The 23,834-nt window shown below is 37.5% G+C and overlaps 1 protein-coding gene across 1 annotated transcript in view; it reads right to left on the minus strand.

Moving 5' to 3' along the window:
* Window positions 1-23,834, minus strand: part of Malrd1 (MAM and LDL receptor class A domain containing 1) — a 641,297-nt gene that overhangs the window by 299,026 nt on the left and 318,437 nt on the right. The window contains exons 26-27 of the mRNA XM_051151281.1: window positions 6,206-6,451; window positions 4,517-4,674 (exon numbers count right to left, since the gene is read on the minus strand). Coding sequence (XP_051007238.1) covers window positions 4,517-4,674; window positions 6,206-6,451 — 404 coding nt within the window. The remainder of the gene's footprint in view (window positions 1-4,516; window positions 4,675-6,205; window positions 6,452-23,834) is intronic.

Raw genomic sequence — 23,834 nt, forward strand, 5'->3', positions numbered from 1 at the left:
TTGTGCTCTTTCAACATTACAGGGTGGCTTCATCAGGAGAGATTTCCTGAAATACATTATTTTTCTCCACTTCTGGCTTGAATATATTATGTGATCTATCATGACTACATAATGGATAGTCCTGAATGTTTTCAACTAAATATATTTAAATTCCCTAAAGCATGCAGTAATCTTGATTAAAATATCAACAGTATATTACTAATGGAGCACGTCCAAGAAGGCAACAGTGTTCTTTTGAGAGCAGGTGCATTCTATTTAAATGACTAGTTGAAAAAATTCATCTGAGGCTGGACAGACATCACTGTATACATGATCTATGAAGAATAAAAGTAATTTAAGAACCCCCTCCCCATGTTTGAAGAACGTTCACACACATGTTCTAGTTTCCTTTGTTAATCTTGTCAGAAGGCAAAAAATGACTGGAATAGTAAGTGAGATTCTGAAAGGATAAATGTATTTTAAAGCCAAGAATGTTTCAAAACTCCATATTATTGGGATGGGTATATATATAGCACTGTTGGTAGTGTGCTGGCCTAAGATCCATGAGACCTTGGCTTCCCTCCTCTTTAGTCTATTACTGAACAAAATGGCAGACACCTGCATTATCAGCACTTGGGCAGTAGAAACAAGGAATCAGAAGCGCAAAGCCATCCTTGTTACCTAGTTAGTTAAATGGGCCTGTGATACTAGAGACCCTATCTCAACCAACAAACCAAACAAACAACCAACAAACAACCAATAAATATCCTTATGTATTCCTAACTGCCTGTTTAATGTTTGGTTTAAATTTTTCAATGGTCAAGAAAGCAATGCATTTAAAATTACTGAAAAATTTAAAACCAAATGTGAATGGCTTAAAAAGCACACAAATATAAGAAATATTGTAGAAATACAGCACTTTTAGGATGAATCATTTACTGAATGCAGGAAAAGGTCATACTTTACTGACTGTAGATATGCAGGGCGCTTCACTTCTAAGCAGCCTCCAGGAAAAGAAAGACAGCAAGTTGACCATGTAACACTGTAATGTTAATTTCAAATTACCTGAGTTCCCGCCCTTGCTCACTCCCTTACTTCTTACTTTAGACTCTGCATTTAATTCACATGGACCTCACTTGGTAAAGATGAAGGCTGGTGGAACAGCACATTTCCATCACTTTTCATAGGCTGAACCCCTCTCACGAAGTATTTGTCTTGAGCCAAGCAGTAACAGACAAGAAGCTAGTGACCTTTCCTTCTGGTGAACTATTTAACACTATAAATTTTATTTTAGACAGTATTATTACTCTTAGGAAGTTTTATTAACAATGTTTCTGATGTTTGTTTGTTTCTTTGTTTTTAACATCTATACACAAGACAAATAAGCAAAGATAATAATTGGTATTAGTGTTTCAGCAAACTATTATTTTGTATTCTTGTTAGAAACCTCTTGCCATGATTTATAACACAAATATTACAGTTTCATGTAATATTTCAGGTAACATCTCTCCATGAAAAGTAGCTGTCATGTAACTGGTAGAAAAATATGGAAATAGGGTTTAAAGATATACTCTATAAAATGGTATGGATAATCATTAAATGCTCTGTAAGGCAATAGTTTTGTTGGAGTTTCTATGTATCCACATTATTATTACAAGAGTATTGTAAGAATCATGTAATTCTATTTTAAGCACCATTGTTTATTTAATTTATCAAAACAAGGTCCATGCAACCACAAGGAACTAAGTGAAAGACAACTTCCATTTCACTTCTATCTGTGTAGACCACCTGATTCTGGGAAGAGGAAGTGAACACATTTCTAAAAGTAGACATGTCCAGATTTAAAGTCCTGCTCCATGAATACCATAATAGGGTGAGGACAGAGTTGCTGTGCTATTTCTGTGAAACTCTTCACTCTAGCCCATTAGTACAGCAGGGCTCAACTATGTATTTCAGAATGCTGTACTTCGCATTGCAAGAAACAATGCAGACATCAATGCTCAGTGAATGGCTCAGCCTAGTATGTGTTATCATTGTGTTACCTGAAAAAAGTAAACTTCATATAAATTGTGTCACCATTAGCTTATTGTGCAATGGATAGGTACCTCTATGTCTGACTGAGTTCTGTATTTGAGATTTAGATTCTGAGTTTTACAGGTTAGAGTTGATTAACAGTATGAGAAGTATCATTACTGTTCCTTCTGCCATGTGAGCCCTAACCAGGACCTAGTAAGGCAGCGCTTTATGATTGCTTCAGAAATCACTCTTGTAAAAATTATAGATAGCAAGCAAAACCTCAAATTTCAACAACACCTAGCTCTCAAAAATGGAAAAACTATAAGAGAATAATCACCAATCACCAGCCAGTGAGCAGGAATCAGTCCCAGCGTCCAGATGAACACTCAGGAGAGGAACTGTGGAAAGCAAGAGTGGTAAGAAATATTTCCTCCCAAATGGTTAATCTTCCACTTGCACTGACTTTGTGTTGAGCAAAAGCACAGGGGTGTCATGGCTGAGGTTCAGAAGAGGAGACTGAAGCAAAGGGGGTGCAGTTATGAACTGGGAATACTAATGTTTTTTGCAAGGAAAAAAGAAGAAAAATGCAGAATCCTACCCCTCTTGCATTTGCCATCTGCCTAGCATACTTTCAGACTCAAGAGAGGTTTAAGTCCAGCATGGCTCCACACACATGAAAGGCCAATAAATACTTTGTAAAAGGATCAAAAAACACATATCTTATTATTCACCAAAGTGATGTGCATTCCATAAAATTCTGAATATAAATTTAAGACATTCCAGGAAAGCTTTGTCCTCATCACAATCCTTGTGATTTGTGTGTCTGTTTCAGGTGCAAGTGTGAGATCCAGAGTATTGTGCTTGCTGGGCCAGCACTCAGGCATAGAGCTCCAACCCTAATACCCAAATTCTCCCTCTACGTTTGAGTGGTAATTTTATTAAATCTAAAACTGCTTCTGATTTAAATAGTTTTCATCAATGAATTCTTTGATAATTGATTACTTGTATGTAATATTCGCATCCCCACTAAGATCCCATCTCACTTTCATCTCTTTTAATATGTTTTTTGGTTTTAGCTTGAGAATTGTATTTAACCAGGTCTACTTGCATGGGAATGGATATGAGTATGAATAACCTACCAGTGGCTACATCAACAGAGATAGTAGCATCCTTTCCTCCTGCATCCTTCAAACACCATTAACTATCTTTGGTGGGATGAATTATTACAAGCTCCTCCCCATTGATGACTGAATGTTTAAGAGCTCAGTTCTTTATGGGTTCTGTGCAGTTAACTCTTGAAAGTGCGTGAGTGCCACAGCCATGCCATGTCCATAAAATAGAGCCTCACAGGTCTTCTCCCTGTAGTCGGGCCCAGTGAACTGTAAGTGTATTTTATTTGCTTCCTGTTGTTGTTCTTGTTTTGAGACACTGGTATCTAAAAATGCTGATAAATTCTCATGGAAATCAGTTAGCGGAGCCATAGGGGGTCTAATTGACTTTATAAAAAGGTCAACATCTCTAGACAGCCTACATTTCATTTTATTGCAATATGAAGTTTGAGCCTATATAATATAAGATAATTTAAAGTAAGTTTCAGTTAAGTAACAAAAGTAACTCACACAGGGGGCAAAATCCCTCACACATTGGACACCAAATAATGAAGTAACACAACAACAACAACAAAAGTACTAGGGAAATACTCCTGTGAGAGCTTTAGTTTTCATATAAGTTCCTACATTCAAATGTAAGAATAACATTGTGGGTATTTCCATCAGCACTGGGTCACCTGAGCGCAGCTCATGTGTGAAGAAACAGCAGTGGCTGACAGAGCATGCTTTAAAGCAAGATTTCTTGGAATGATAACTGGATTCTTAATCATATATTCTTAACACACGCACACACACACACACACACACACACACACACATACACCACTTCCTTTTAACTGCTGCTCTAACTTGTTAAAAAATAAACATGTTTGAAGTAAGGTCTCATTAATATTAATAATTATTTTGTTGTTCTGTACCCAAACTCTGTCATTTTGTTATGCTAAATTAAAACTCTGATGGAAACATCCAATTAGTTATCAGGAAAGAAAAGCATTCATATGTCACACTTAATAGCCATTCAATGTAATCATACCTTGATTATACTCATGAGCAGCTCAGCCCTTTGTGATATATTTATGGACCCAGACTAATAATAATGGCTATTATTAGTGCTCACTAATTACTTTAGTAATAGAAAATGAATAGTTACTCTCCTTTCAAATGTACAAATAACCGCTTCCTTCTCATTGAAAAAGATGGGAAAGAAAACAGTGAAATGAGAGAACTTAGATTAATGCTTATAAAAGGAACTGTGGCATCCTACTGCACTCCATGTGGCCATGTCCCAGCCAATCAAACTTCACAGAGTGTGTGGCTGCAGGAGCTGCTCCTTGTGAGGAATGATGTTCCCTCTAGCCAGGTCAGAACACTGTTCTCTCTGTCAGAGCCTCAGAAAGCACTCAGCATCCTACCTTAATGAGAATCTGAATGGATCCTGTGGCTTTTGCAGATATGAAATACCAGAAGCTCATAGTGCAGGCAGCGCTGGATTCTTGCCACATGGCACTCTTGAAGTGGGCTTTGTCGCCTTGAAGGCCCACAGGGGTGGCCTCCATATACATGAAGTGACCTAGGAATGAGGATGGGATTTAAATATGACCAAAAGAACAATGAGAGGATTATTCTTGTTTTTTTTTTTTTTTTCTTCTTCTTAGTTGTATTTTTTAAAATTACATTTCATGTGATCCAACTCCCAAAAGCATTTTCATCTGAAATGGAGAATAAGTATAACAGCCTTATCTGTAGCTCCCTGGCAGAGCAATTCCCAACTGTATGGGCTTTTAGCAAAGTGCCTCACAGTATGCAGACTAAATGACCTGACAGAATATTTATGTCATCGCATCAACAAGACAGTCCTAGGAATCATTTAATGGACTCCATGAAATACCTACTTATTCTAAAAGCATACAAAGATTTCCACGAACTGAAAATAAGGGAACACCCAATCACCTGTTAAACATGTAAATAAAATACGGGAAATTTTAATGTGTAATATGGAAGGGAAGCTATTGGGTTTTATTTTTATTATGAAAATATATAAAGAATATCATGTTGTTATGTGAGAGTTTAGGCCTTTGATTCTGTGGCCTAACTTATCAAATATGTTTTATGTCACTTTGAAATCTCAATATTGAGATATCATTCTGCTATTTTGTGCTGTTCAGACATAAGAGTTCTTATGTTAGCCTATCAATGTCCTCTGCTCCTTGAGTATTGTATCTGACACTAGACTGTAAATATTTACTATAAAAAGTAGTCCATAGAAAATGCTTTTACAAATGTAGTCTTGCAGTTATATTTTCACAGTTTCTCAATAAGTCTACATCTCTTTACCCATAGGCTTCATCAGTCTCACAACCTCTGTTATGTACACCGTACTATCTCCATTGGGAAAAACTATGAAGCCAAGGTTTTGGAAAAGAATCGAGCAATTTGCTAATGATCAAATCAATATCAAAATTCAGGGTAATCAATTATAGATGAGTATGTTCCACTTAGCAACGTTATCTGATGGAAGCAAATACAATCATTTAACTATAGGTACTGAAACTGATTATAATGCTAGATTGTGACTCTCCTTACTATGGGTTGATTCACCTTTGCCACCTCCTAGCTACAGATTCAATCACCTAGCCTTATGTTCTGTTGAAGATAAGTAAAGGTGATGCTATGAAAGTGGACCCTAGTTAATATAACTGGAATCTAATAACAAAAAGAACCATGGAAATTAATACGCCAAGCATACAAGGAGTTGCTGTGAAGATACAAAGGAAATTATCTGTAGGAGAAGAACTTGTGATAATGGCAGAACCCAAGATAGTGACGTGGAACACTACCCCCTTCCTCACAACCCTCAGAAGGAGCCAGTGCTGCCAATATTTCATCTTGGATTTCCTATTTCAAAAACTGAGACAGTATTAAGGTCCGCAGTTTCTGCTACCGGTTCAAGGTTTTGTGGTACAGCTGTCCTAAGATATGAACACACATGCTAAAATGTTTGGTTGAACAGCAGTCTCACTGTCATGGTCTCTAATTGCTGCTGTTGACAGTGAGGTGAACTTTATGGGCATAAATAGTGTGGCAACACCTTAATGACTTACCATGTTCATTTCCAAGTGTGTGGTCTTTGGGAGGCCGCTGGCTTTTATGAGATCCAATTCCTAAAACCCAATCAGAATTTTCAGCTACAGAGTTCCTCCAGCCGCACCAACCTTTCTCAAAAGTGCAGGCGCCACCACATTCATTTTCATCGGTGTTATCACCACAGTCATCTACAAAATTACACCTCTGCTCTGGACTGTAGCATCTGCCATTCTGACATTCCTCATAGCCATGTGGGCAAAAGCCTGAAATAAAACAAAAATGGAATGGTAGATCATTTCAAACTCATTAAGAGTAGTCTAACGACCCTAAGGATGGATTATTCATAACGTACCAAAGATTACAGTTTAAGCATTTGAAGTATCTGGCCCCATTTGTTTCGTTTTGTTTTGTTTTGTTTGCTCCAGAGGTCAGGTTTATTCACGATGAAACTGTGCATGAAATTTCATAAGAAAAATCCACTTTGTGCATTGGCCTTAAATTTGATCTCTGACATAATATAAAATCAAAAATATTTTCTTCCAACTTTTGCTTTGTTCTTTTGTACTTGGTATTATTGGCTTTTGTTTGTTAATTTTTGTTTGTTTGTTTGTTTGTTTGTTTGCAGAGACAGAGTCTTTCTCTGTATTCTAGCCTGAAACTTACTATGTTACCCAGGCTGACTTGCAAAATTCAAAGCAATCTTCAGGTCCCAGAATCTTTAGTGCTAGGATTACCAGCATGAAGCAATATACTTGCCTCTTCCTTCTTAAGCTCCTAGGTACCTGGAAGACAAGCCAATTAAGACCATTCCTTGCTTATTTCTACGATGGGGACTCCCATGTCTGGTAGGAAATTGGGTGGTGGTTGAGAGCTGATGTGGCTAAGAGGTGGTGAGTGATGTTTCCAGTCAGTACTGATAAGTGTTCTGGAAAGTCCTGCAGAAACCCCTGGTATAGTCTGAATCTTAAATAGCTTCCTACAGTTTGCTTTGGAGAGTTAGTCCCAGAAAGGACGTATTGTATTCCTGCTACAGGAACTTTAAGAGTCAACATTTAGTAGGAAGACTTCAAGTGCCTAGAAATGTGATCTTGAAGGGCAGAATAAATCTCCTTTCCTCTTCCATCATTCTTTAAGTTTTTGGCCAAGTAATAAATAGTTATGTGGTCCCTGCCTCACCCAACACATAAAAGCAATGAAGCCAATGAGTCATGAATGGTATCCTCTAAAACTCTGAGTCAAAATGAATATTTGCTCTTTATTATTTATCACAGATATTTTTATAATGACAAGAAGTAGGCTATAACAAATTCATATGAGGACACTGATGGTCATGAGGAAAGAAATAGAAGATAGACAGAAAGTGGCATAGAATGTACTGAGAAAAAAAACATGTCTTGAAGGCTTCCAGACATTTTCTGCTGTGTGCAGTCCTTAATCACCTGTGTGAAGGTGTCCACGTCACTAAGGTTCACTCTGCAAAGCCTTTGATCATAAATTTCAACAGAACTTCCTTCCACAAATGAATTTCTGATTTCTTTTCTTGTTTGGAGTAACGAATTAAACAGCTTTTGTTTGGTTTATTTTAGTAGATTGGCGATAAGACAAAAGATTTTAATATTTAAATTATGAAACTCAACTAAGAACCACAAAGACAAAACACTTCCAGGGTTCAAGGAAACAAAAACTATTGATGTTAACTTTCTCACTTATATGTGAGAAAATTGAAGGTTTCAGATGCTAAATGATTCATGGATTTTCAAAAAGAGAGTTGCTATTTAGATGAAGCTGTCAAGTCTCTACAGTATTTTTTTTTTTTAGTGTGAGTGTGTTGTGAATGTGTGTTTGTGTATCCATGTGAAATACTCTCACGCATATAAACACAAACACATGCACACACACACACATCTCAACACAAGTACATACCTACACATAAACACACAATAAACCACACTAACACAAACACACATTTACACACTCAATAAACCACACTAACACAAACACACATTTACACACTCAATCATATATACTAAAGATCACACACACAATCACATGGACACAAACACACACTCAAACATACAAGCACACACAATCACATGTATATACAAATGCACACTGATATACAAATAAACACACACATACACAAATGCTAACACATATACAAGAACACACACTCATAGATAATTGTAAACATGTCCCCAAACATTCACACACACACACACACACACACACACACACACACACACACACACACTATGTTTTAAGTACACTGGGTTGAAAAAGATAAAAGTCTGTCATTGTAGGACAGCGCTATTGACAAGTGTCACTGAGACTGGGAGATGCATTATCTTTGAAGGGCTAATGAGATGATAAGAAATTAGTACATTATTTTATTTTATAAAAGCTTGTGCTTACATTTATTTTTGCCAATTGCAGTTTATTTAGAAAAGTTTTTCTCCAAAGTAACTGACTCCAACTACAACGGACCCCTTCCAAGTTAAAGAAGAAAATACAGACACACTTTTCGAAAAAGACTAAAATCATAGTACATTACACAAAATAGCAGAGCTAGTATTTGGGGATAGTGATGCACTTTTTTAATTTTTAAAACAAAGTAACTACATAAATGAAAAGTGCAATCATATATCTATACAAAACTATAATTGTACACAATCTTTACTTTAATAAAGAAAGTGGCACTGCTCTATCATTAATCCATTCCATTCATAAGATGATGCACAGTGATCTTGCTGTGGAGTTCAGGATCACCTGAACTCTGTCCACTAAACTCTATTTAAGCTGCAGCTGATCACTTCCCTGAGGACTGTGGCCCTGATAAAAGATAGGAAGGCTTTTAAAGGCAAAAGCCACAGTTCATTGCTGCACACACACACACACACACACACACACACACACATCTGCTAAGTGGGATAACTCCCAGGGTCTTTTGCATTCATGGAATAGTTTCAAGGACTTACCAGCCTCAGATTTCTGACAAGGATGGCTTCTAAGATGGTGACTTTGGTTAAAAATGGAGTCCGCAGGGGGCTGGAGAGATGGCTCAGAGGTTAAGAGCGCTGTCTGCTCTTCTGAAGATGCTGAGTTCAATTCCCAGCAACCACATGGTGGCTCACAACCATCTATAATGTGACCTAATGCCCTCTTCTGGTATGCATGTGTACAAGTAGAGCACTGTATACAGAATAAACATTTTTTAAAAAATGAAGTCCTCAGCAGCTAAATTTCTTACTGGCTCTTGCACCTGTGAACCAGATTTGGATTCATATTCATGGAGGGCTAAATATTGATACTGATTCTGTAGGGTGTAAGGTTAATCCTATGTTGATCCTCCTTTTTAGATATGTAATTAGCCAGTTTATGAATCAAGGAAGCAACAGAATATATACATACATAAGTATATATACAGACATATATATTTATATGTATCATATATATATGTAATGTAATATATATGTAATGTTTATATATATATACACGACACAAGCACTTCCCCCACAGTGTTTCAATTCTGGATGTCCAACAGTTAAACAGTCAGGCAGTTTTATATATATATATATGTATATATATATATATATATATATATATATATAAAATTAATTTATTCTTGTTACATCTCAATGGTTATCCCATCCCTTGTATCCTCCCATTCTTCCCTCTCTCCCATTTTTCCCTTCAATCCCCTCCCCTATGACTATGCCCAGTCAGGCAGTTCTTATAGCCTTTAGGTCAGAGACATATAGTATAGAAATTTATGGCTGGTTTCTGTGACCAAAGACCAATTTCCTAAGACAGTCTTAGTAATTAAAGTATTCTTGTGACTAGTATCTTGAGATGGCATAATTATAGTTTAGTAGCCCTCTACAATCTGATTTTGATAAAGGGAAAGAGAAATTATCAACTAACATTATTTACCTGTTCCCAAGTTGTTTCATGTGACAGTTTTTTTGTGAACTTCAAAATAAAGCAAAACAAAACAAAATAGTAATGTAACCATAGGACATTGGTTGATATCAGCTTTGATGACTAAACTTATAATATTGTCCGTAGTGAGAATTTTGGTTTCTTTAAAAACCCAGTTATGTTATGCAAATATTTAGTCGCAGGTGTGGGATGTGGCTGCTTCAGATGGTCCACAGCAGCTAGCTGTGTGTCTCTTGCTCTGGCAGGGGCATAATTTTGCCAGCTGAGGACAGTTTACATTTGGAATTCTGGGGACTCTTATAAATGCCAAAGCCCCAAGATAGGCCAGGAGAGGCTCTGAAGAGGCAGCTGTTGTTCCCACTGTGGCTGCAGTTTTTGAAGTTTGTCAGGTGATTGTGTTCAAAGCAATGAGAAAGAAAAACCTGAAAAGTCCTCATGGGAAAAGGTCAAACTTGCCCCCAAGGAACTCAACATACCTAAGCAACAGGAAGTAGGCTAAAGAGATCTCGGCTCACTTTCCCCTCTAACCTTCCTTCTTGCCTACCTAGTGTTGGGGATTTGGAAGGAATTGGTTGGAGGAGGCTGTTAGATAAGGGAACACAATGAAATATCTAAAAATGTATGTTTACACTTGTGCTTTTGGTCTTTACAAATATATATTTCCATATATATGTATGTTATATATATGTATATACATACACACACATACACACACACACATATATATATATATGTAATTAGTCACTCACCAACATGGAAGGAAATTTTATTTTGTTAAAAAGCATAAATTACAATACTATATGTATCCTAGGCATCTGAAACTTCATGTTTTTTCAAGACTCTGGACCTTCACTCCTGAACATGCCAATTGGAAGGATAGGCTTCTAACTTTATTAACAACAATTCTGCACTTTGGTTACTCAGGCAAAGGTATCTGAAGGAACTCTGTAGTTAGGGAACACCTTTTGAAATTCAACTGACAATCTTAAATTCCACCCCAATTTTCCATTTGTCTTTCACATCTAGGACTTGGAGTGCACTCTTAACCCCACAGATGTGAGGAGAAAGGCCAATGACCCAAATCATGTCCCAGTTTGGTAAAGCATCTCTTCCTAAGGCATGGTTCAAGAGATCAACATCGGATGTGGGGAAGATAAGGATATGTATAGCACAGGAGTAGGTGGTTTCCAAATGGGCAACTTGGCAGGTAAGTAGGCCGGGTTACAGAGGCAGAGATAAGCATAACAAGTTGGTCATAACAACCTTTTGGAACAAAGTTTGCAAGGTGGTCATAACAACATGGTCATAATAAGGTAATCATATGGTTGCCATTTTCTCAAACAGGCAGTATAGGCCATTTGTAGTTAAGGGTGCAGGTGAGGCATATCTCAATCTTTGAGAAACAGAGTTTTAAAAATAAACAGGGATGTTTTTACTAAAGGTGCATTTCATCCCCAAGTTGGAGGCAGGCTTATCATACCCCACTTTGGCAAAGAGACAAGAATAAGAATGTATATAAGAGCATACCCGGCTACAGAAAATCTCATCTGGTTTTCTCCCCACATACCACAAAATTCTCAAACCAGTTTCTTACCCACTCTCTCCTTTCTGACCACACTTGAGATTATATTCTTTCCACAAAGTTCCATTTTGCAAAATATACAATTCTTCCGGGACTCTTGGTTTATATAGTCTCACCATCTCAGCATTTGACCTCATGTGGAATAGGGCCAAATTATGGATGATCACTAAGTTCTTGAAACAGTGGTTTTCATATATATAATATTTTAATCTTATCAATCATAAAATCTTTCAGCAAACTCAGTCAACTCTTGGCTCTATCATTAAACTATATTGCATCATATCTGCTATCACTATTTTGATAAAATTTAATGTATCGCTTTTATGGATTGGACTGCCATTTCTGTCTGATTGCTGTTTCTCTAACCTTACCCCAAATGTAATAATAATCAAGAACTTGATAGGCTAGGGTCAGATGACAAGGGAGGAGGACTCTCCTCTTTCTGAGGACTAGAGGACTAGAGGATAAGGAAAGGAGGACGACAGAGGGAGGGTGGGACTCGGAGGACATAAGGGAGGAGGACAATCAGGATGTAAATTAATAAATTAAAATTTTTAAGTGAAACAAAATTCAGTGAAGAATGTCCCCACAAAAGAATCATGGCTTTTTCAATATAAGATGAAGGTTCTATCTGATATAAGCTTTACAAGTATTTGCATAGTCATCTCCATTATAGAAACTAAATTCTTCAAAATAGAAGATTGGGGGCAAGGGAGAAGAAGGTTAAAGATGAGCCTCAGATTTACGTGTATGCACTAGAAAATTTAAAAATGACACAAAAATAGTCTTATTATTGTCTTAGTAGGGTTTCTGTTGCTGCAGTGAAACACCATAATGAAAAAGCAAGCTGAGGAAGAAAGAGGTTATTTGGCTCACAGTTCCATATCACTGTTCATCATCAAAGCAAGTTGGGACAAGAACTCAAACAGGGCAGGAACCTGGAGGCAGGAGCTGATGCAGAGGCCATGGAGAGGGTGCTGCTAACTGGCTTGCTTTCCACAGCTTGCTCAGCCCGCTTTCCTATAGAACCCAGGACCATCAGCCCAGAGATGGCACCACCCACAATGGGCTGAGCCCTCTTCCATCAATCACTAATTTAAAAGTGCTCTATATCCAGATCTTATAGAGACATTTTTTTCAACTGAGGTTTCTTCTTTAAGATAATTCTAGTTTGTGTGTCAAGTTGATATAAGACTAGCCAGCATAATGATGAAAGGCTTAAAGAGATTTAGGTTGATCTGATAATTAAGAAAACATGGTACTGACTTACAGAGTTTGAAGATTTTTTCTGGCTAAGTCATAAACAATTTGGCCAGCAAAGTAAGCAGTGAGATAACTTCTGCTTATAGTTAGAAAGGAGAACGAAGGCATAAAATTTCCGTCAAACATGAGAAACTACATCACTAGTCAAATATATAAAATCATTTTGGTCAAATACTAAAAATAGGAAGTAGAAGACCCGGGTCCTTTAAAAGAACAAGGGCGCAGCAGCCTATTGTCACGCCGAATTTCTGCAAGGCTATGCTTTCCAAGCTGAATTCTAGAAAGGTAAGTGAAACAGAAAACAGGTCCCCCTGAAGGAGCACACAAAGATGGAAGCATTTCCAAGTTGCAAGACAGGAGGATAATGAAAAAAGACTGGTGTAGATAAAGAGATGCAGAGATGTTCTCCAGTCTTTGGCTGATTCCAGTCTGCATATGTATAGGGCAGAATTCAAAAGGAAGAAAGGTAACTTCTAAGACACCAATGAACTAGCAGGTAAACAGGATTATTTCAGGTATTCACAGAAACTTGGACATCTTTAGGCTTCTACCTTCTAGAGTAAAATGTTCTTTACAAATACAAGAAATTCGGATGAAACTTTAGACACAACGTGACTTAGTAGAACACAAAGTAACTCTAGGAAATATGTTTCACATTATAAATAGGCAAACTATAATCCTAAATCCAAGGCCACTAGTGTGTGTAAATAAAGTTTTATTGAGATATACCCACTTGATCACATATTTTTAAACAATCATGGCAGAGTTGAACAGTCGCAACCAGGACTTTAGAGCCTTTCATATAAACAACAATAACAACGCCTACTCATTAATTCACACAGAATAAAATTTCCTGACTTTTGTTCTATATTTAAGCCTCACAATAAACCTTCATAATAGTCATTAATAGGCAACTCAGAACAGTAAGCAAGTTAACTGCTGTCTAGGGCAAAGTTACCAGTTTTCACTATATATTCCAAACTTTAGCAGTCAGCATATAAGAACTCACAGTGCATAAATAACTAGGGATATGTGATCTGTATATATATATATATATATATATATATATCAGAAAAATAATCAGTCCAAAGAAGCAAATACAAAAATGACAAGGAGCTGGAAGACAGTACTCTAGTGAAATGTTCAAAAGGTGAAACTTCGGATAGGTCAGGGGAGGAGGCTGGTATCAGGTTGTAAAGTGATTAAATTAAAAACAGCAACAACAAATACAACAACAAAAAACCTCAGACAGCAGAGATATTTTCAGGAAAAAAAAACTCTTTTTTGGTTTTGTTTTGCTTTTGTTTTTTGAGACAGGGTTTCTTTGTGTAGCCCTAGCTGGCCTTGAACTAGCTAGCCTCAAACTCACAGAATTCTACTTTCCTCTGTCTCCCAAGTTCTGGGAAAAATATGTTTTTATGGTGACTATAGTAAAACATAATATGTATTTTTTAATAGCTGAGATTAAAATGTTCTCACTCCAAAAGTTCACATATATGTGAAGTAAGGCATACATACACATACTCACTGGTTCAAAGCTGCCATTCCACAACATATGCATAATTGTAGATATAAAGGTTTATACCAGTAAACGTATCATTTTAGCAACAACAAAACTGAAAGAATAATTTTAAGGATGATCAGGATATGATATATATGACAGAGCTATAAGTGAAGTCAAAGTAGATTTTTATAAATAGGCTCATTGGGCTCCTTTTCAATGATATAAAAACTATAAAAAGCTCCTAATACTAAGGAAGTTTAGCAAAAGACTAAGTATCATTCATTTTAAAAAGTAAACGACATTTGCACGTGCTTCCATTGTACATTTACCCTAACACTGAAAATAGCACACACCTGAGTCACAGAATATGGCAAAACCAAGCTACTGCATACCTGGCAGCTTCATTCCCTCTGGTTGGCACTCACACTGCTGGGAAGCGCTACGTGAGTTACTGGAGAAGAAAAGTGGTGCTCAATCGGACTTAGCAATGAACTCTGTGAGCTGCAGTTACAACTGTCATTGTAAGCTATGATCAGGGGTGCGATAGTGGCGTGAACACCATGGACTAACCACTCATTCTATGAACATTGTGGAGTAACCAATTTCTGACTGGATATAAATCTATTCCACATTGCCAAACCCATACATGACACTGTTACTGGACTAAGAACCTATGACTACACACGTCATAGGCCCTAAAGGGGAAACCTACTATTATTATACTGTGAAATGGTATAGTATTACATTAGCTCTTAACAATGTATGCCCATGTATCAATGCATTTTGCAACCCTTATTGTAGAAGCTTTTATTTATAGTCAATGGTGATTAACAGAAACTACAGAATGTTTAGCCCCACCTACAACCCTGCTGAGGTTCTGAGATCCTTGTAGAAAGGGGGTGGGAAGAGTGTAAGAACCACGGGCAGTGGATGCTTACACAGAAACATCATAATCTGGACACAGTACGGCAGTTACACATATGAAATCTAGAACTCTTGTACAAATCTGTGCATGCCAAAGCCAGATCCCATGCCATGGAAAGAGAAGTGGACGCACAAGCCCACTCCTAGTTATGGAGATGTTGAAAACTGTAACTGCTGGGAGAGGCAGAGATAGTTTTTTCTAAGAGTGTAGGCCCTGGGAGGTCAACCCCTTTCCAGTGAAACAGCAGGAATCCAAAAATATTTGAGTAGCACAAATTGGTATGGAAGGATTAAAATAAATAGGACACAAAGTTGAGTGAGCAGGAAAGGAAAGGTGCACCTAGGAATGGTTGTGGGCAGAATGGCAAATAAAAATCGCAAAGAACTAGTTAAAATTAATTAAGAGAAATAAAAGAAACAACACATAAAATAATTTAAAATAGCAATTAGAAATATAAAATTTTCACTTAATTTAGCAAAATTAAATAAAGAAATCATTTAGTTAACAGAGAGCACTTCCAAATAAGTGCAGACTATAAACAAAGTTTATAAATAAAATATTCAGAACTATTAGAAATTTAATTTTTCCTAAATGAATCTATTGTTTAGTATTCCAACCAATCAAAATTTCAGTACATGTTATGAAGAGTTAGAAAAATGGCTCTAAAATTCGTGCGGAAATGCGGAGTCCTTAACTCAGCTAAAAACCTGGCAGACTGACAATAGCTGATTTCAGGACATCTGTAAATCCAAATGAACTAAAAAATGTGTAAGTTTTGTTTCTGTGCTTGAAATAGGACTTTGTGAATTTGAAAATAGTTTGATATTTTAAAAACGTTTGAAAAAATAAAAACCTAAAAGTTAGAAAGTTCTTTAGAGGTTTGTCAATTTCATTCACAAATTATTGAAAAAGTCCAAAGGTATAATATAACCTTCCCACTTCTGGTGGGGGATGGTCTGATGTATTTTGATGCTAATTACTACTTCCTGTCTCTGTGACCCACCTTTTGCTTAATTAAAAAGCCTTCCCACCTGGGCAAGGCAAAGGAGATAGGTGGGGCTAGGAGAGAGAGAGGAATTCTGGGAAGAAGAAGAAGAGAGACACTGAGGAGAGGAGTGGAATTCTAGGAGAAGAGAGACCCTGAGGAGAGAGGAGAGGAGAGGAAGGCCGCCATGGGTTAGATGGTAGAGAAGCACATGGCTGGCATGGGTGGAGAATTCGGCCCAGATGAAGAACATGAACAAGTATTTCAGATTATGGACGGGAGTTAGCTTGATAGGAGTTATTAGAAGCAGATGACATGGGATTGAGGCAGGGATCCCATGCTTGCCCCACTCTGGGAGGTGGTTTAGAGGATTGATATCTGCCTTGTCCCAGGTTAACTAAGGCTATTTTAAAATATAGCAAGTGTCTGTGTCTTGATTGATTGCTTGCCTGGCCTACTGGTAATACAGATAATTTTTTTAAAAAGTAACTTCCTCTTTTATTATTGCCTTGTAGCCAAGGACCATGGTACAGACACTTGAACAACCTGTTGTTGCAACAGAGGTAAATGTCATGGAGCACCATGGAGAGTTTAAATGAAATAGTGTTTGAAAAGTTCCTTAAAGGAAGATGCAGACAAGTAGTTTTGTTTGAGTTAGTTACTATGGAGAAGAAGGCACAAGTCTATGACTTGATATTTAAAAATCTTATTCAACAAAGGAAGAATTCTAGAATAAAGTATCCTCTGCTCAGATCAAGCTAGGGATGTGTTTCACCATTCTATTGGCTGATAAAATGTTCTCATTCAGTTTATCTTTAGATTACATCCACAAGATAGTGAGATACTGTGTGTGTGTGTATGTGTGTGTGTATGTGTGTCTCTCTCTGTGTGTGTTCATCAATTTTAACACAGGAATCTTGAAGTGGGGTTGGTTGTTGCTTATATCCTGGGACACGGTTCATTCTGATTCAGAGACCAAGAAAGATGTGCTCTGCATGTCCAGTCAGTTTAAGAGAAACAAGTAGGCTCTCTCATTGTTCGAGACCAGATCCTGGCTATTAAGGATCACTATTCCTTTTCTTTCTTTGCTGTTGTATCTGTCTGCTAAGAGTGTTGAGTCAAGCAGCACACTCTTCATGTACTGAGGACAGAAAGAAAAACAGCCAGGACTTCTGCTTATTGTCTAAAAGCAGACTAACCACTGCAGTTTGAACAATTGCTTTTAAAGACCCAGAAGCATATTAAAGGTCTTTATAGTTGTGATTTTTAAACTATTTTTTATTTACTCTCCTAAGGAAGTTGTACAAGATCTTTTATTTTTAAAGTATAGCTGCTAAGACTGTATTACTGAGGACACAGCACATTTTGGTTGCAAGACAAAGAAAAGCCAAGCTGGCATGAGGTGGGAGTTTCCTCCCTGCTGGCTAGCATTGGAGTGCCAGAAGGTGTTGTGTTGGCTGCTGGGGGAGCAAACTCATTAACAGTCTTACCCAGCTGTGAACTCTTTGAGCTACAAGACCAACCTGTCAGGCGAGATATACCCAGAGCTGCAGTGAGGCAGGACTACCACAGGGGTAACCGAACACCTTGTGACAGGATTTCAAGTTTGCTCCACAGGGGGATTTTATGTCCAGCATTGTAAACTTGCTCCAAAAACCATGATGCAGAGGGAGGGTGGTCGTCATAGACTTTACAAGTGAACCTCCTATTCTTGTTTGGCTGTGTGAATATGATTTACAATTTCCTTCTAAATATTTACGTATGCCCATAGATTACTGAAATTTCTAACTTGCTCAGAGAAACCTCTGTTTGTAATGGGCAGTGCTTAAGGCTGAGGCTCATAACTGGTCAAAGTGATGAGAATGAGTGTCTGCCTGCTTAAAGATTCATTCTCTCCACCCCCCCCCCCCACGGATCTACATATTCCAAGGCTCAGAGATCATTGCACAACAGGGACCAGAAGGGCGCAGGAACTGGAGGGTGGAAAGCACTGCTGTGAAAAGATGGCTTAAATCACTCTTTCAATAACTTCATAGCTTCAATGACTACTTATACAAGAACTGTACAAGACTAGGCTCATTAGCATTTTATCACCTATCCAAGAGCAGCCCATTAGGACTCACCCCTCCATGAGGATATATATTGATGATTGCTGGGGGAGGGGTAGTAACACTTCTCAGTGGTGGAGCCAAAGGTAAATTTCTCTTGGTTAAGTTAATGAATCCTTAATTTGGTGCTCTTCCAGTCTACCATCATCAAATGAATTGCCTACAGACAAAGGCATGAAACTAGGAAAGAGACAATGGGCAAAATTAGGAGTTCAGAGGCAAGAGGAGGAGAGCGAGAAAGGAAAATGGGAGGATACGATCAAAGAGCATTATGAAAGTGTGAAGAACCAATATTAGCATGGAATTGATATACAAAAAGAAAGTCTGCATAGATGACCATAGTCTCAAAATATTGATTTTAAAAAATGGAAGAAAATTGTAATTTGCACTCAACAAAAGAGAAACAAGGACAAAAATCTGGGCAAGACAAATTATTATAGGCTTCAATGAGATAAGCCCAATGTGCTCTCCCCAGCATCCATCCTCACTTACAGTTGTAATATGGCTGCTCCTTCAGTTCAAGGATCAGTGTGTTTCTGTGGTCTTAGGTTCTCTGGCATAGTATTATTCTCATCTATAGCCAAATGGTCAATTTCTTTAGGTATTCTTTCTCTAACACTATTCTCTTCATTCTGAACAACGTCTATCTAAATACTCAGAGTACTCCCACAGTCATGACCAACATGACAAAATATATGCTAACAGTTACTACCCATAGCCATTTAAAAAGAAAGTCTCAGGGCTGGAGAGATGGCTCAGCTGTTAAGCACTTGTACATCTTGAAGTGGACTTGGGTGTCAGCTACTTGTATGTGCTCTTGGGGGTGAGAAGAGGCTATTCAGTCTCCTCCGGGGAGATAGAGGTAGTTGGTTCTGAGCCACGTGACATGGGTGCTGAGAACCAAACTTGGTCATCTGGAAGAGCAGTGAGTGCTCTGATCCATTGAGGCATCTCTCCAGGCCTGAGGCCAACCTGTCAAAATATCCACTTTATGTACTTAACATTTAATCAGCTTTTAAATGGTATGAGAATAAGATGTAACTTTAATCCTATATTGGAAGAACACTGAAACAAGAAATCCAAAGATGTCTGAAAAAAAAATTGGAGTGAAGTTCTTATGCTTTAATTGTAAACAATTTATACAAAGTGAATTTAGAGCTTGTTATATTTGTAAACATAAAGCAATGACGGTGAGCTTCTGACATTTGAAACACAGCCATCCAGGATAACAGGAAGGTATTCCAGCATTTTTTCCCTTTCAAAAATCTAAAAAATATAATAATCCTCCATGGTGCTTCAAGTTGCCTGACAGAGGCTTAGAGTATCTAAGGAGAATTGCTTTTACCACAGATATCGCAAATAGAGCGGCTGCTGGCAGACAGAGCTTGAGCTTGATTTAAGGATAAAACCCAGGATAAAAATCATTTTAGCAAAATTATATCTTGTGATTTTTATGGAACAAAATTTATTGATTTTTCTTTTCATGGCTTTTTGTCATCCAATATTAAATAAAATTCTCTCATACTTTTTCAACTACTCTATGACTTTATGTCTCCTTTTAAAAAACATTTAAACCCTTTATATAACTGAAATGTACTTTGGGATTTAGAATATAGAAGAAAAGTACTTTTAAAGTGAAAACTGAGAGATAGACAGGAAAAAATTATGACAATATATTTACATCCAAGAGGAGGGATGGAGGGATGCACACACACACACACACACACACACACACACACACACACACACGAGAACATACATTCATATATATATATATATATATATATATATATGCTAGTATATTAGTTGAAAGTCCTGAAAAGATACACAAGAATCTAAAAAAAAAAAAAATCAGATCATTAATAGACCATCAGGAAAACATCATTTTAAATCTATTGCCCATATGCTATATGCATGTATTAAATAAACATTTGCTTCATTTAAAAAGCAAGGCTTCACAAAAGAAAGAAAAAAGAAAGAAAGGAAGGAAGAAAGAAGAAAAAGAGAAGTCAGGACTAAGGATAGAAGGAAAGAAAGCTCTCATCCACGAACCCTGAACAGCCCAAAGCACCATTGAGGAGTAATAATCCATATTAGATGACAAAAAGATTGACTTTTTTTTTTTGAATGCCATGGTTTGAGAGGAATAGAAGATTGGACACTTTTTACTCTGTACAGTTCTTGGAGAAATGTTACCTTTAAAAAAACTCTCAACTTTAAGTACGGAGACGGAAATAAGAAATGGAATGCTCTATGACCGTATCTAGGATCTGTGGGAAAGCGCTGAAGCACTGTCAAAAGGAAAGTTAGACAGGAAGGATAAGAAATTAAACCCCTTCCCAGATCTAGCCAATGGTCAGAATATTCTCCACAGTTGAGTGGAGAGTGTGATACGACTTTCTCACGTACTCTGGTGCCTCACATTTGACCATGTCCCCTGGAGGGGGAGACCTGGTGGCACTCAGAGGAAGGACAGCAAGTAGCCAAGAAGAGACTTGATACCCTATGAGAATATATAGGGGGACGTAATCCCCCTCAAGAACAGTCATAGGGGAGGGGAATAATGGGAAAATGGGGGGGGGGAGGAATGGGAGGATACAAGGCCTGGGATAAACATTGAGATGTAACAAGAATAAATTAATAAAAAAAAAAATAAATAAATAAATAAATAAATAAATAAATAAATAAAAAGAAGCCATAAAAAAAAAAAAAAAAGAAATCCTCAGTAGTGTCCTGGCTTTCTTCTTTCTTATTTTCTTTTCGTTTTCATTAATAAAAATTATTTGTTTTGTTTCAGTTTAGCTAATTTTTATTTTTTTTATTTTAAAAATTTTTAAAGTTATATTTTTATTCAACTTACATCTCAAACACAACTCCTCTCTCCTCTTCTCCCCCCCGTATCCTCCCACCCTCTTTCCCCTTTCCCCCCTCCCTACACCTTAGAAAGGTGGAGCCCACCCCACCCTACCAACCCACCCCAGCACTTCCAGCAGCATCAGCCCTAAGTGCATCCTCTTCCAGTGAGGCAGCCCACCTAGGGGCAAGTGATCTAAAAGCAGGCAACCAAGTCCATGTTACAGACAGCCCCACTCCACGTGCTAGGGGGCCCACAGGAAGATCAAGCTGCCCATTCATTACATATGTTTTGGGGGCCTAGGTTCAGTCCATGCGTGGGAGTCTCAGCATCTGTTTAAATCTGATACAGGGTGGGGCCACTCAGGACGTTATGCTAGGCTTCTGTCTGCAAGCATAGCAGAGTATAGTTAATATTGTCAGGGGTCGGCTCTCTCCTATGGGGTGGATCTAAGGTTGGAGCAGGTTTGTCCCGAGGTAGCCACTTCAGTTTCTTTCTCCTTCTCTAGAAGTTTTAGATAGTGTCACCCCCAAGTTTCCTGCTTGTTAGGGAGTTGTCCCCCTGGTTTCCCTTCTCTCTCCCAACCCTCTCATCTCTCACCCCCACCTTCCCCACATCTGACCCCTGCCCTCCTCTCCCTCCTCACACCCTTTCCCACCTAGTTCGCATACTTTGTCTGCTTCCTATGTATGCTATATTTCCAGTCCTGAGTAGGATTCAAGTATCCTCCTTTGGGCATTCCTTGCTACTTAGCTTCTTTGTACCTGTATCTTGTAGTATGATTATTCTGTACTACATAGGTAATAACCACTTATAAGTCAGTACATGCCATGTGTGTCTTTCTGAGTCTGGGTTACCTCACTCAAGATGTGATTTTCTAGTTCCAACCACTTCTTGCTAATTTCATGATCCCCTTATTTTAATAGCTGAGTCATTTTCTCATTGTGGAAGCATCTGACCTGCACTCCCTGTTTACTCAGATAATTTTTATTTATTATAATAATTATTATTATACATAGGTATGTAATAATATTATAATTATGAGTATTAATATTAATTATATTATTATTTATTAATTTTATTCTTTCTCAAGTCTCTGATGGGGTTGAAGACCAGATAGTTTTACAATTAAGCCTAATTGTTTAGGGGTTAAGATGTATTTAGGTCTAGATAGATGTTTTAAGTTGATAAAGAAAAGATATGATAGATATTGATTTATATTCAGAATTTTAGATGCACCAAGACAGGAAAGATGTTCTCTTCAAGGTCACCCAATACAAATAGCCAAAACACTATGAATGCAACATTTATATAGTTCCTGATTGTTTCATGGTTCTTCTTGCTGTAGGTAGTTTATTGTATATATGTGTAATAATATAAATGTATATGTAAAAAAAGAAAAATTAAAATAAAAAATAGCCAGTTATATCTTATTTTATTTCTTTATTTCTTCAGTTGAGGGGCAACTGCTTGTTTCCAGTTTCTGGGTATTATGAATAAAGCTGTTATGAACAGAGTTGAGCAAGTGTCCTTGTGGTATGGTGGAGCATCTTTCAGGTATATGCCCAGGAATGGTATAGCTAGGTCTTGAGGTAGCACTATTCTCAATTTTCTGAGAGAGTGGCAGATTGATTTTCATAGTGGTTGTACAAGTTTGCACTCACACCAGCAATGGATGAGTGTTCCCCTTTCTCTACTTCCTCACTAGCATGTGCTATCACGAGTTTTTGATCTTAGCTACTCTGATGGGTACAAGAATGAATCTCAGAGTTGTTTTGCTTTGCATTTCCCTGATGAGCAAGAATATTTCTTAAAGTGCTTCTTAGCCATTAAATATTCCTCTGTTGAGAATTCTCTGTTTATCTCTGTACACCATTTTTAATTGGATTATTTAGTTTGGTGGTGTTTAATTCCTTGAGTACTTTATATATTTTGGATATTATCCCTTTGTCAGATGTAGGGTTGAAGATCTTTTCCCAATCTGTAGGCTGTTGTTTTGTTCTTTTGACACTGTCCTCTGCCTTATGAAATCTTTTCAGTTTCATGAGGTCCCACTTATTAATTTGTTGATCTTAGAGCCTGAGCTTGTGGTGTTCGGTTCAGGAAGTTGTCTCCTGTGCCAATGAGCTCAAGGCTCTTCCTCACTTTCTCTTCTGGAAGATTTTGTGTCTAATTTTTTGTGGGATCTTTAATCCACTTTGCCTTTAGGTTTGTGTAGGGTGAGAAATATGATCTATTTTCATTCTTCCAGATGTAGCCATCCAGTTAGACCAGAACCATATGTTGAAGATGCTTTCTTTTTTCTATGGTATAATTTTGGCTTCTTTGTCAAAAATCAAGTGTCTTAAGTGTGTGGGTTTATTTCTGGGGTTTCAATTTGATTCCATAGATCACCCTGTCTGTTTTATGCCAATATCATGTTGTTTTCATTACTACTGCTTTGTAGTACAACTTGAATCAGGGGTGGTGATACCTCCAGAAGTTCT

The sequence above is a fragment of the Acomys russatus genome, chromosome 9, assembly GCF_903995435.1.
Source record: "Acomys russatus chromosome 9, mAcoRus1.1, whole genome shotgun sequence".
Taxonomy (NCBI): Eukaryota; Metazoa; Chordata; class Mammalia; order Rodentia; family Muridae; genus Acomys; species Acomys russatus.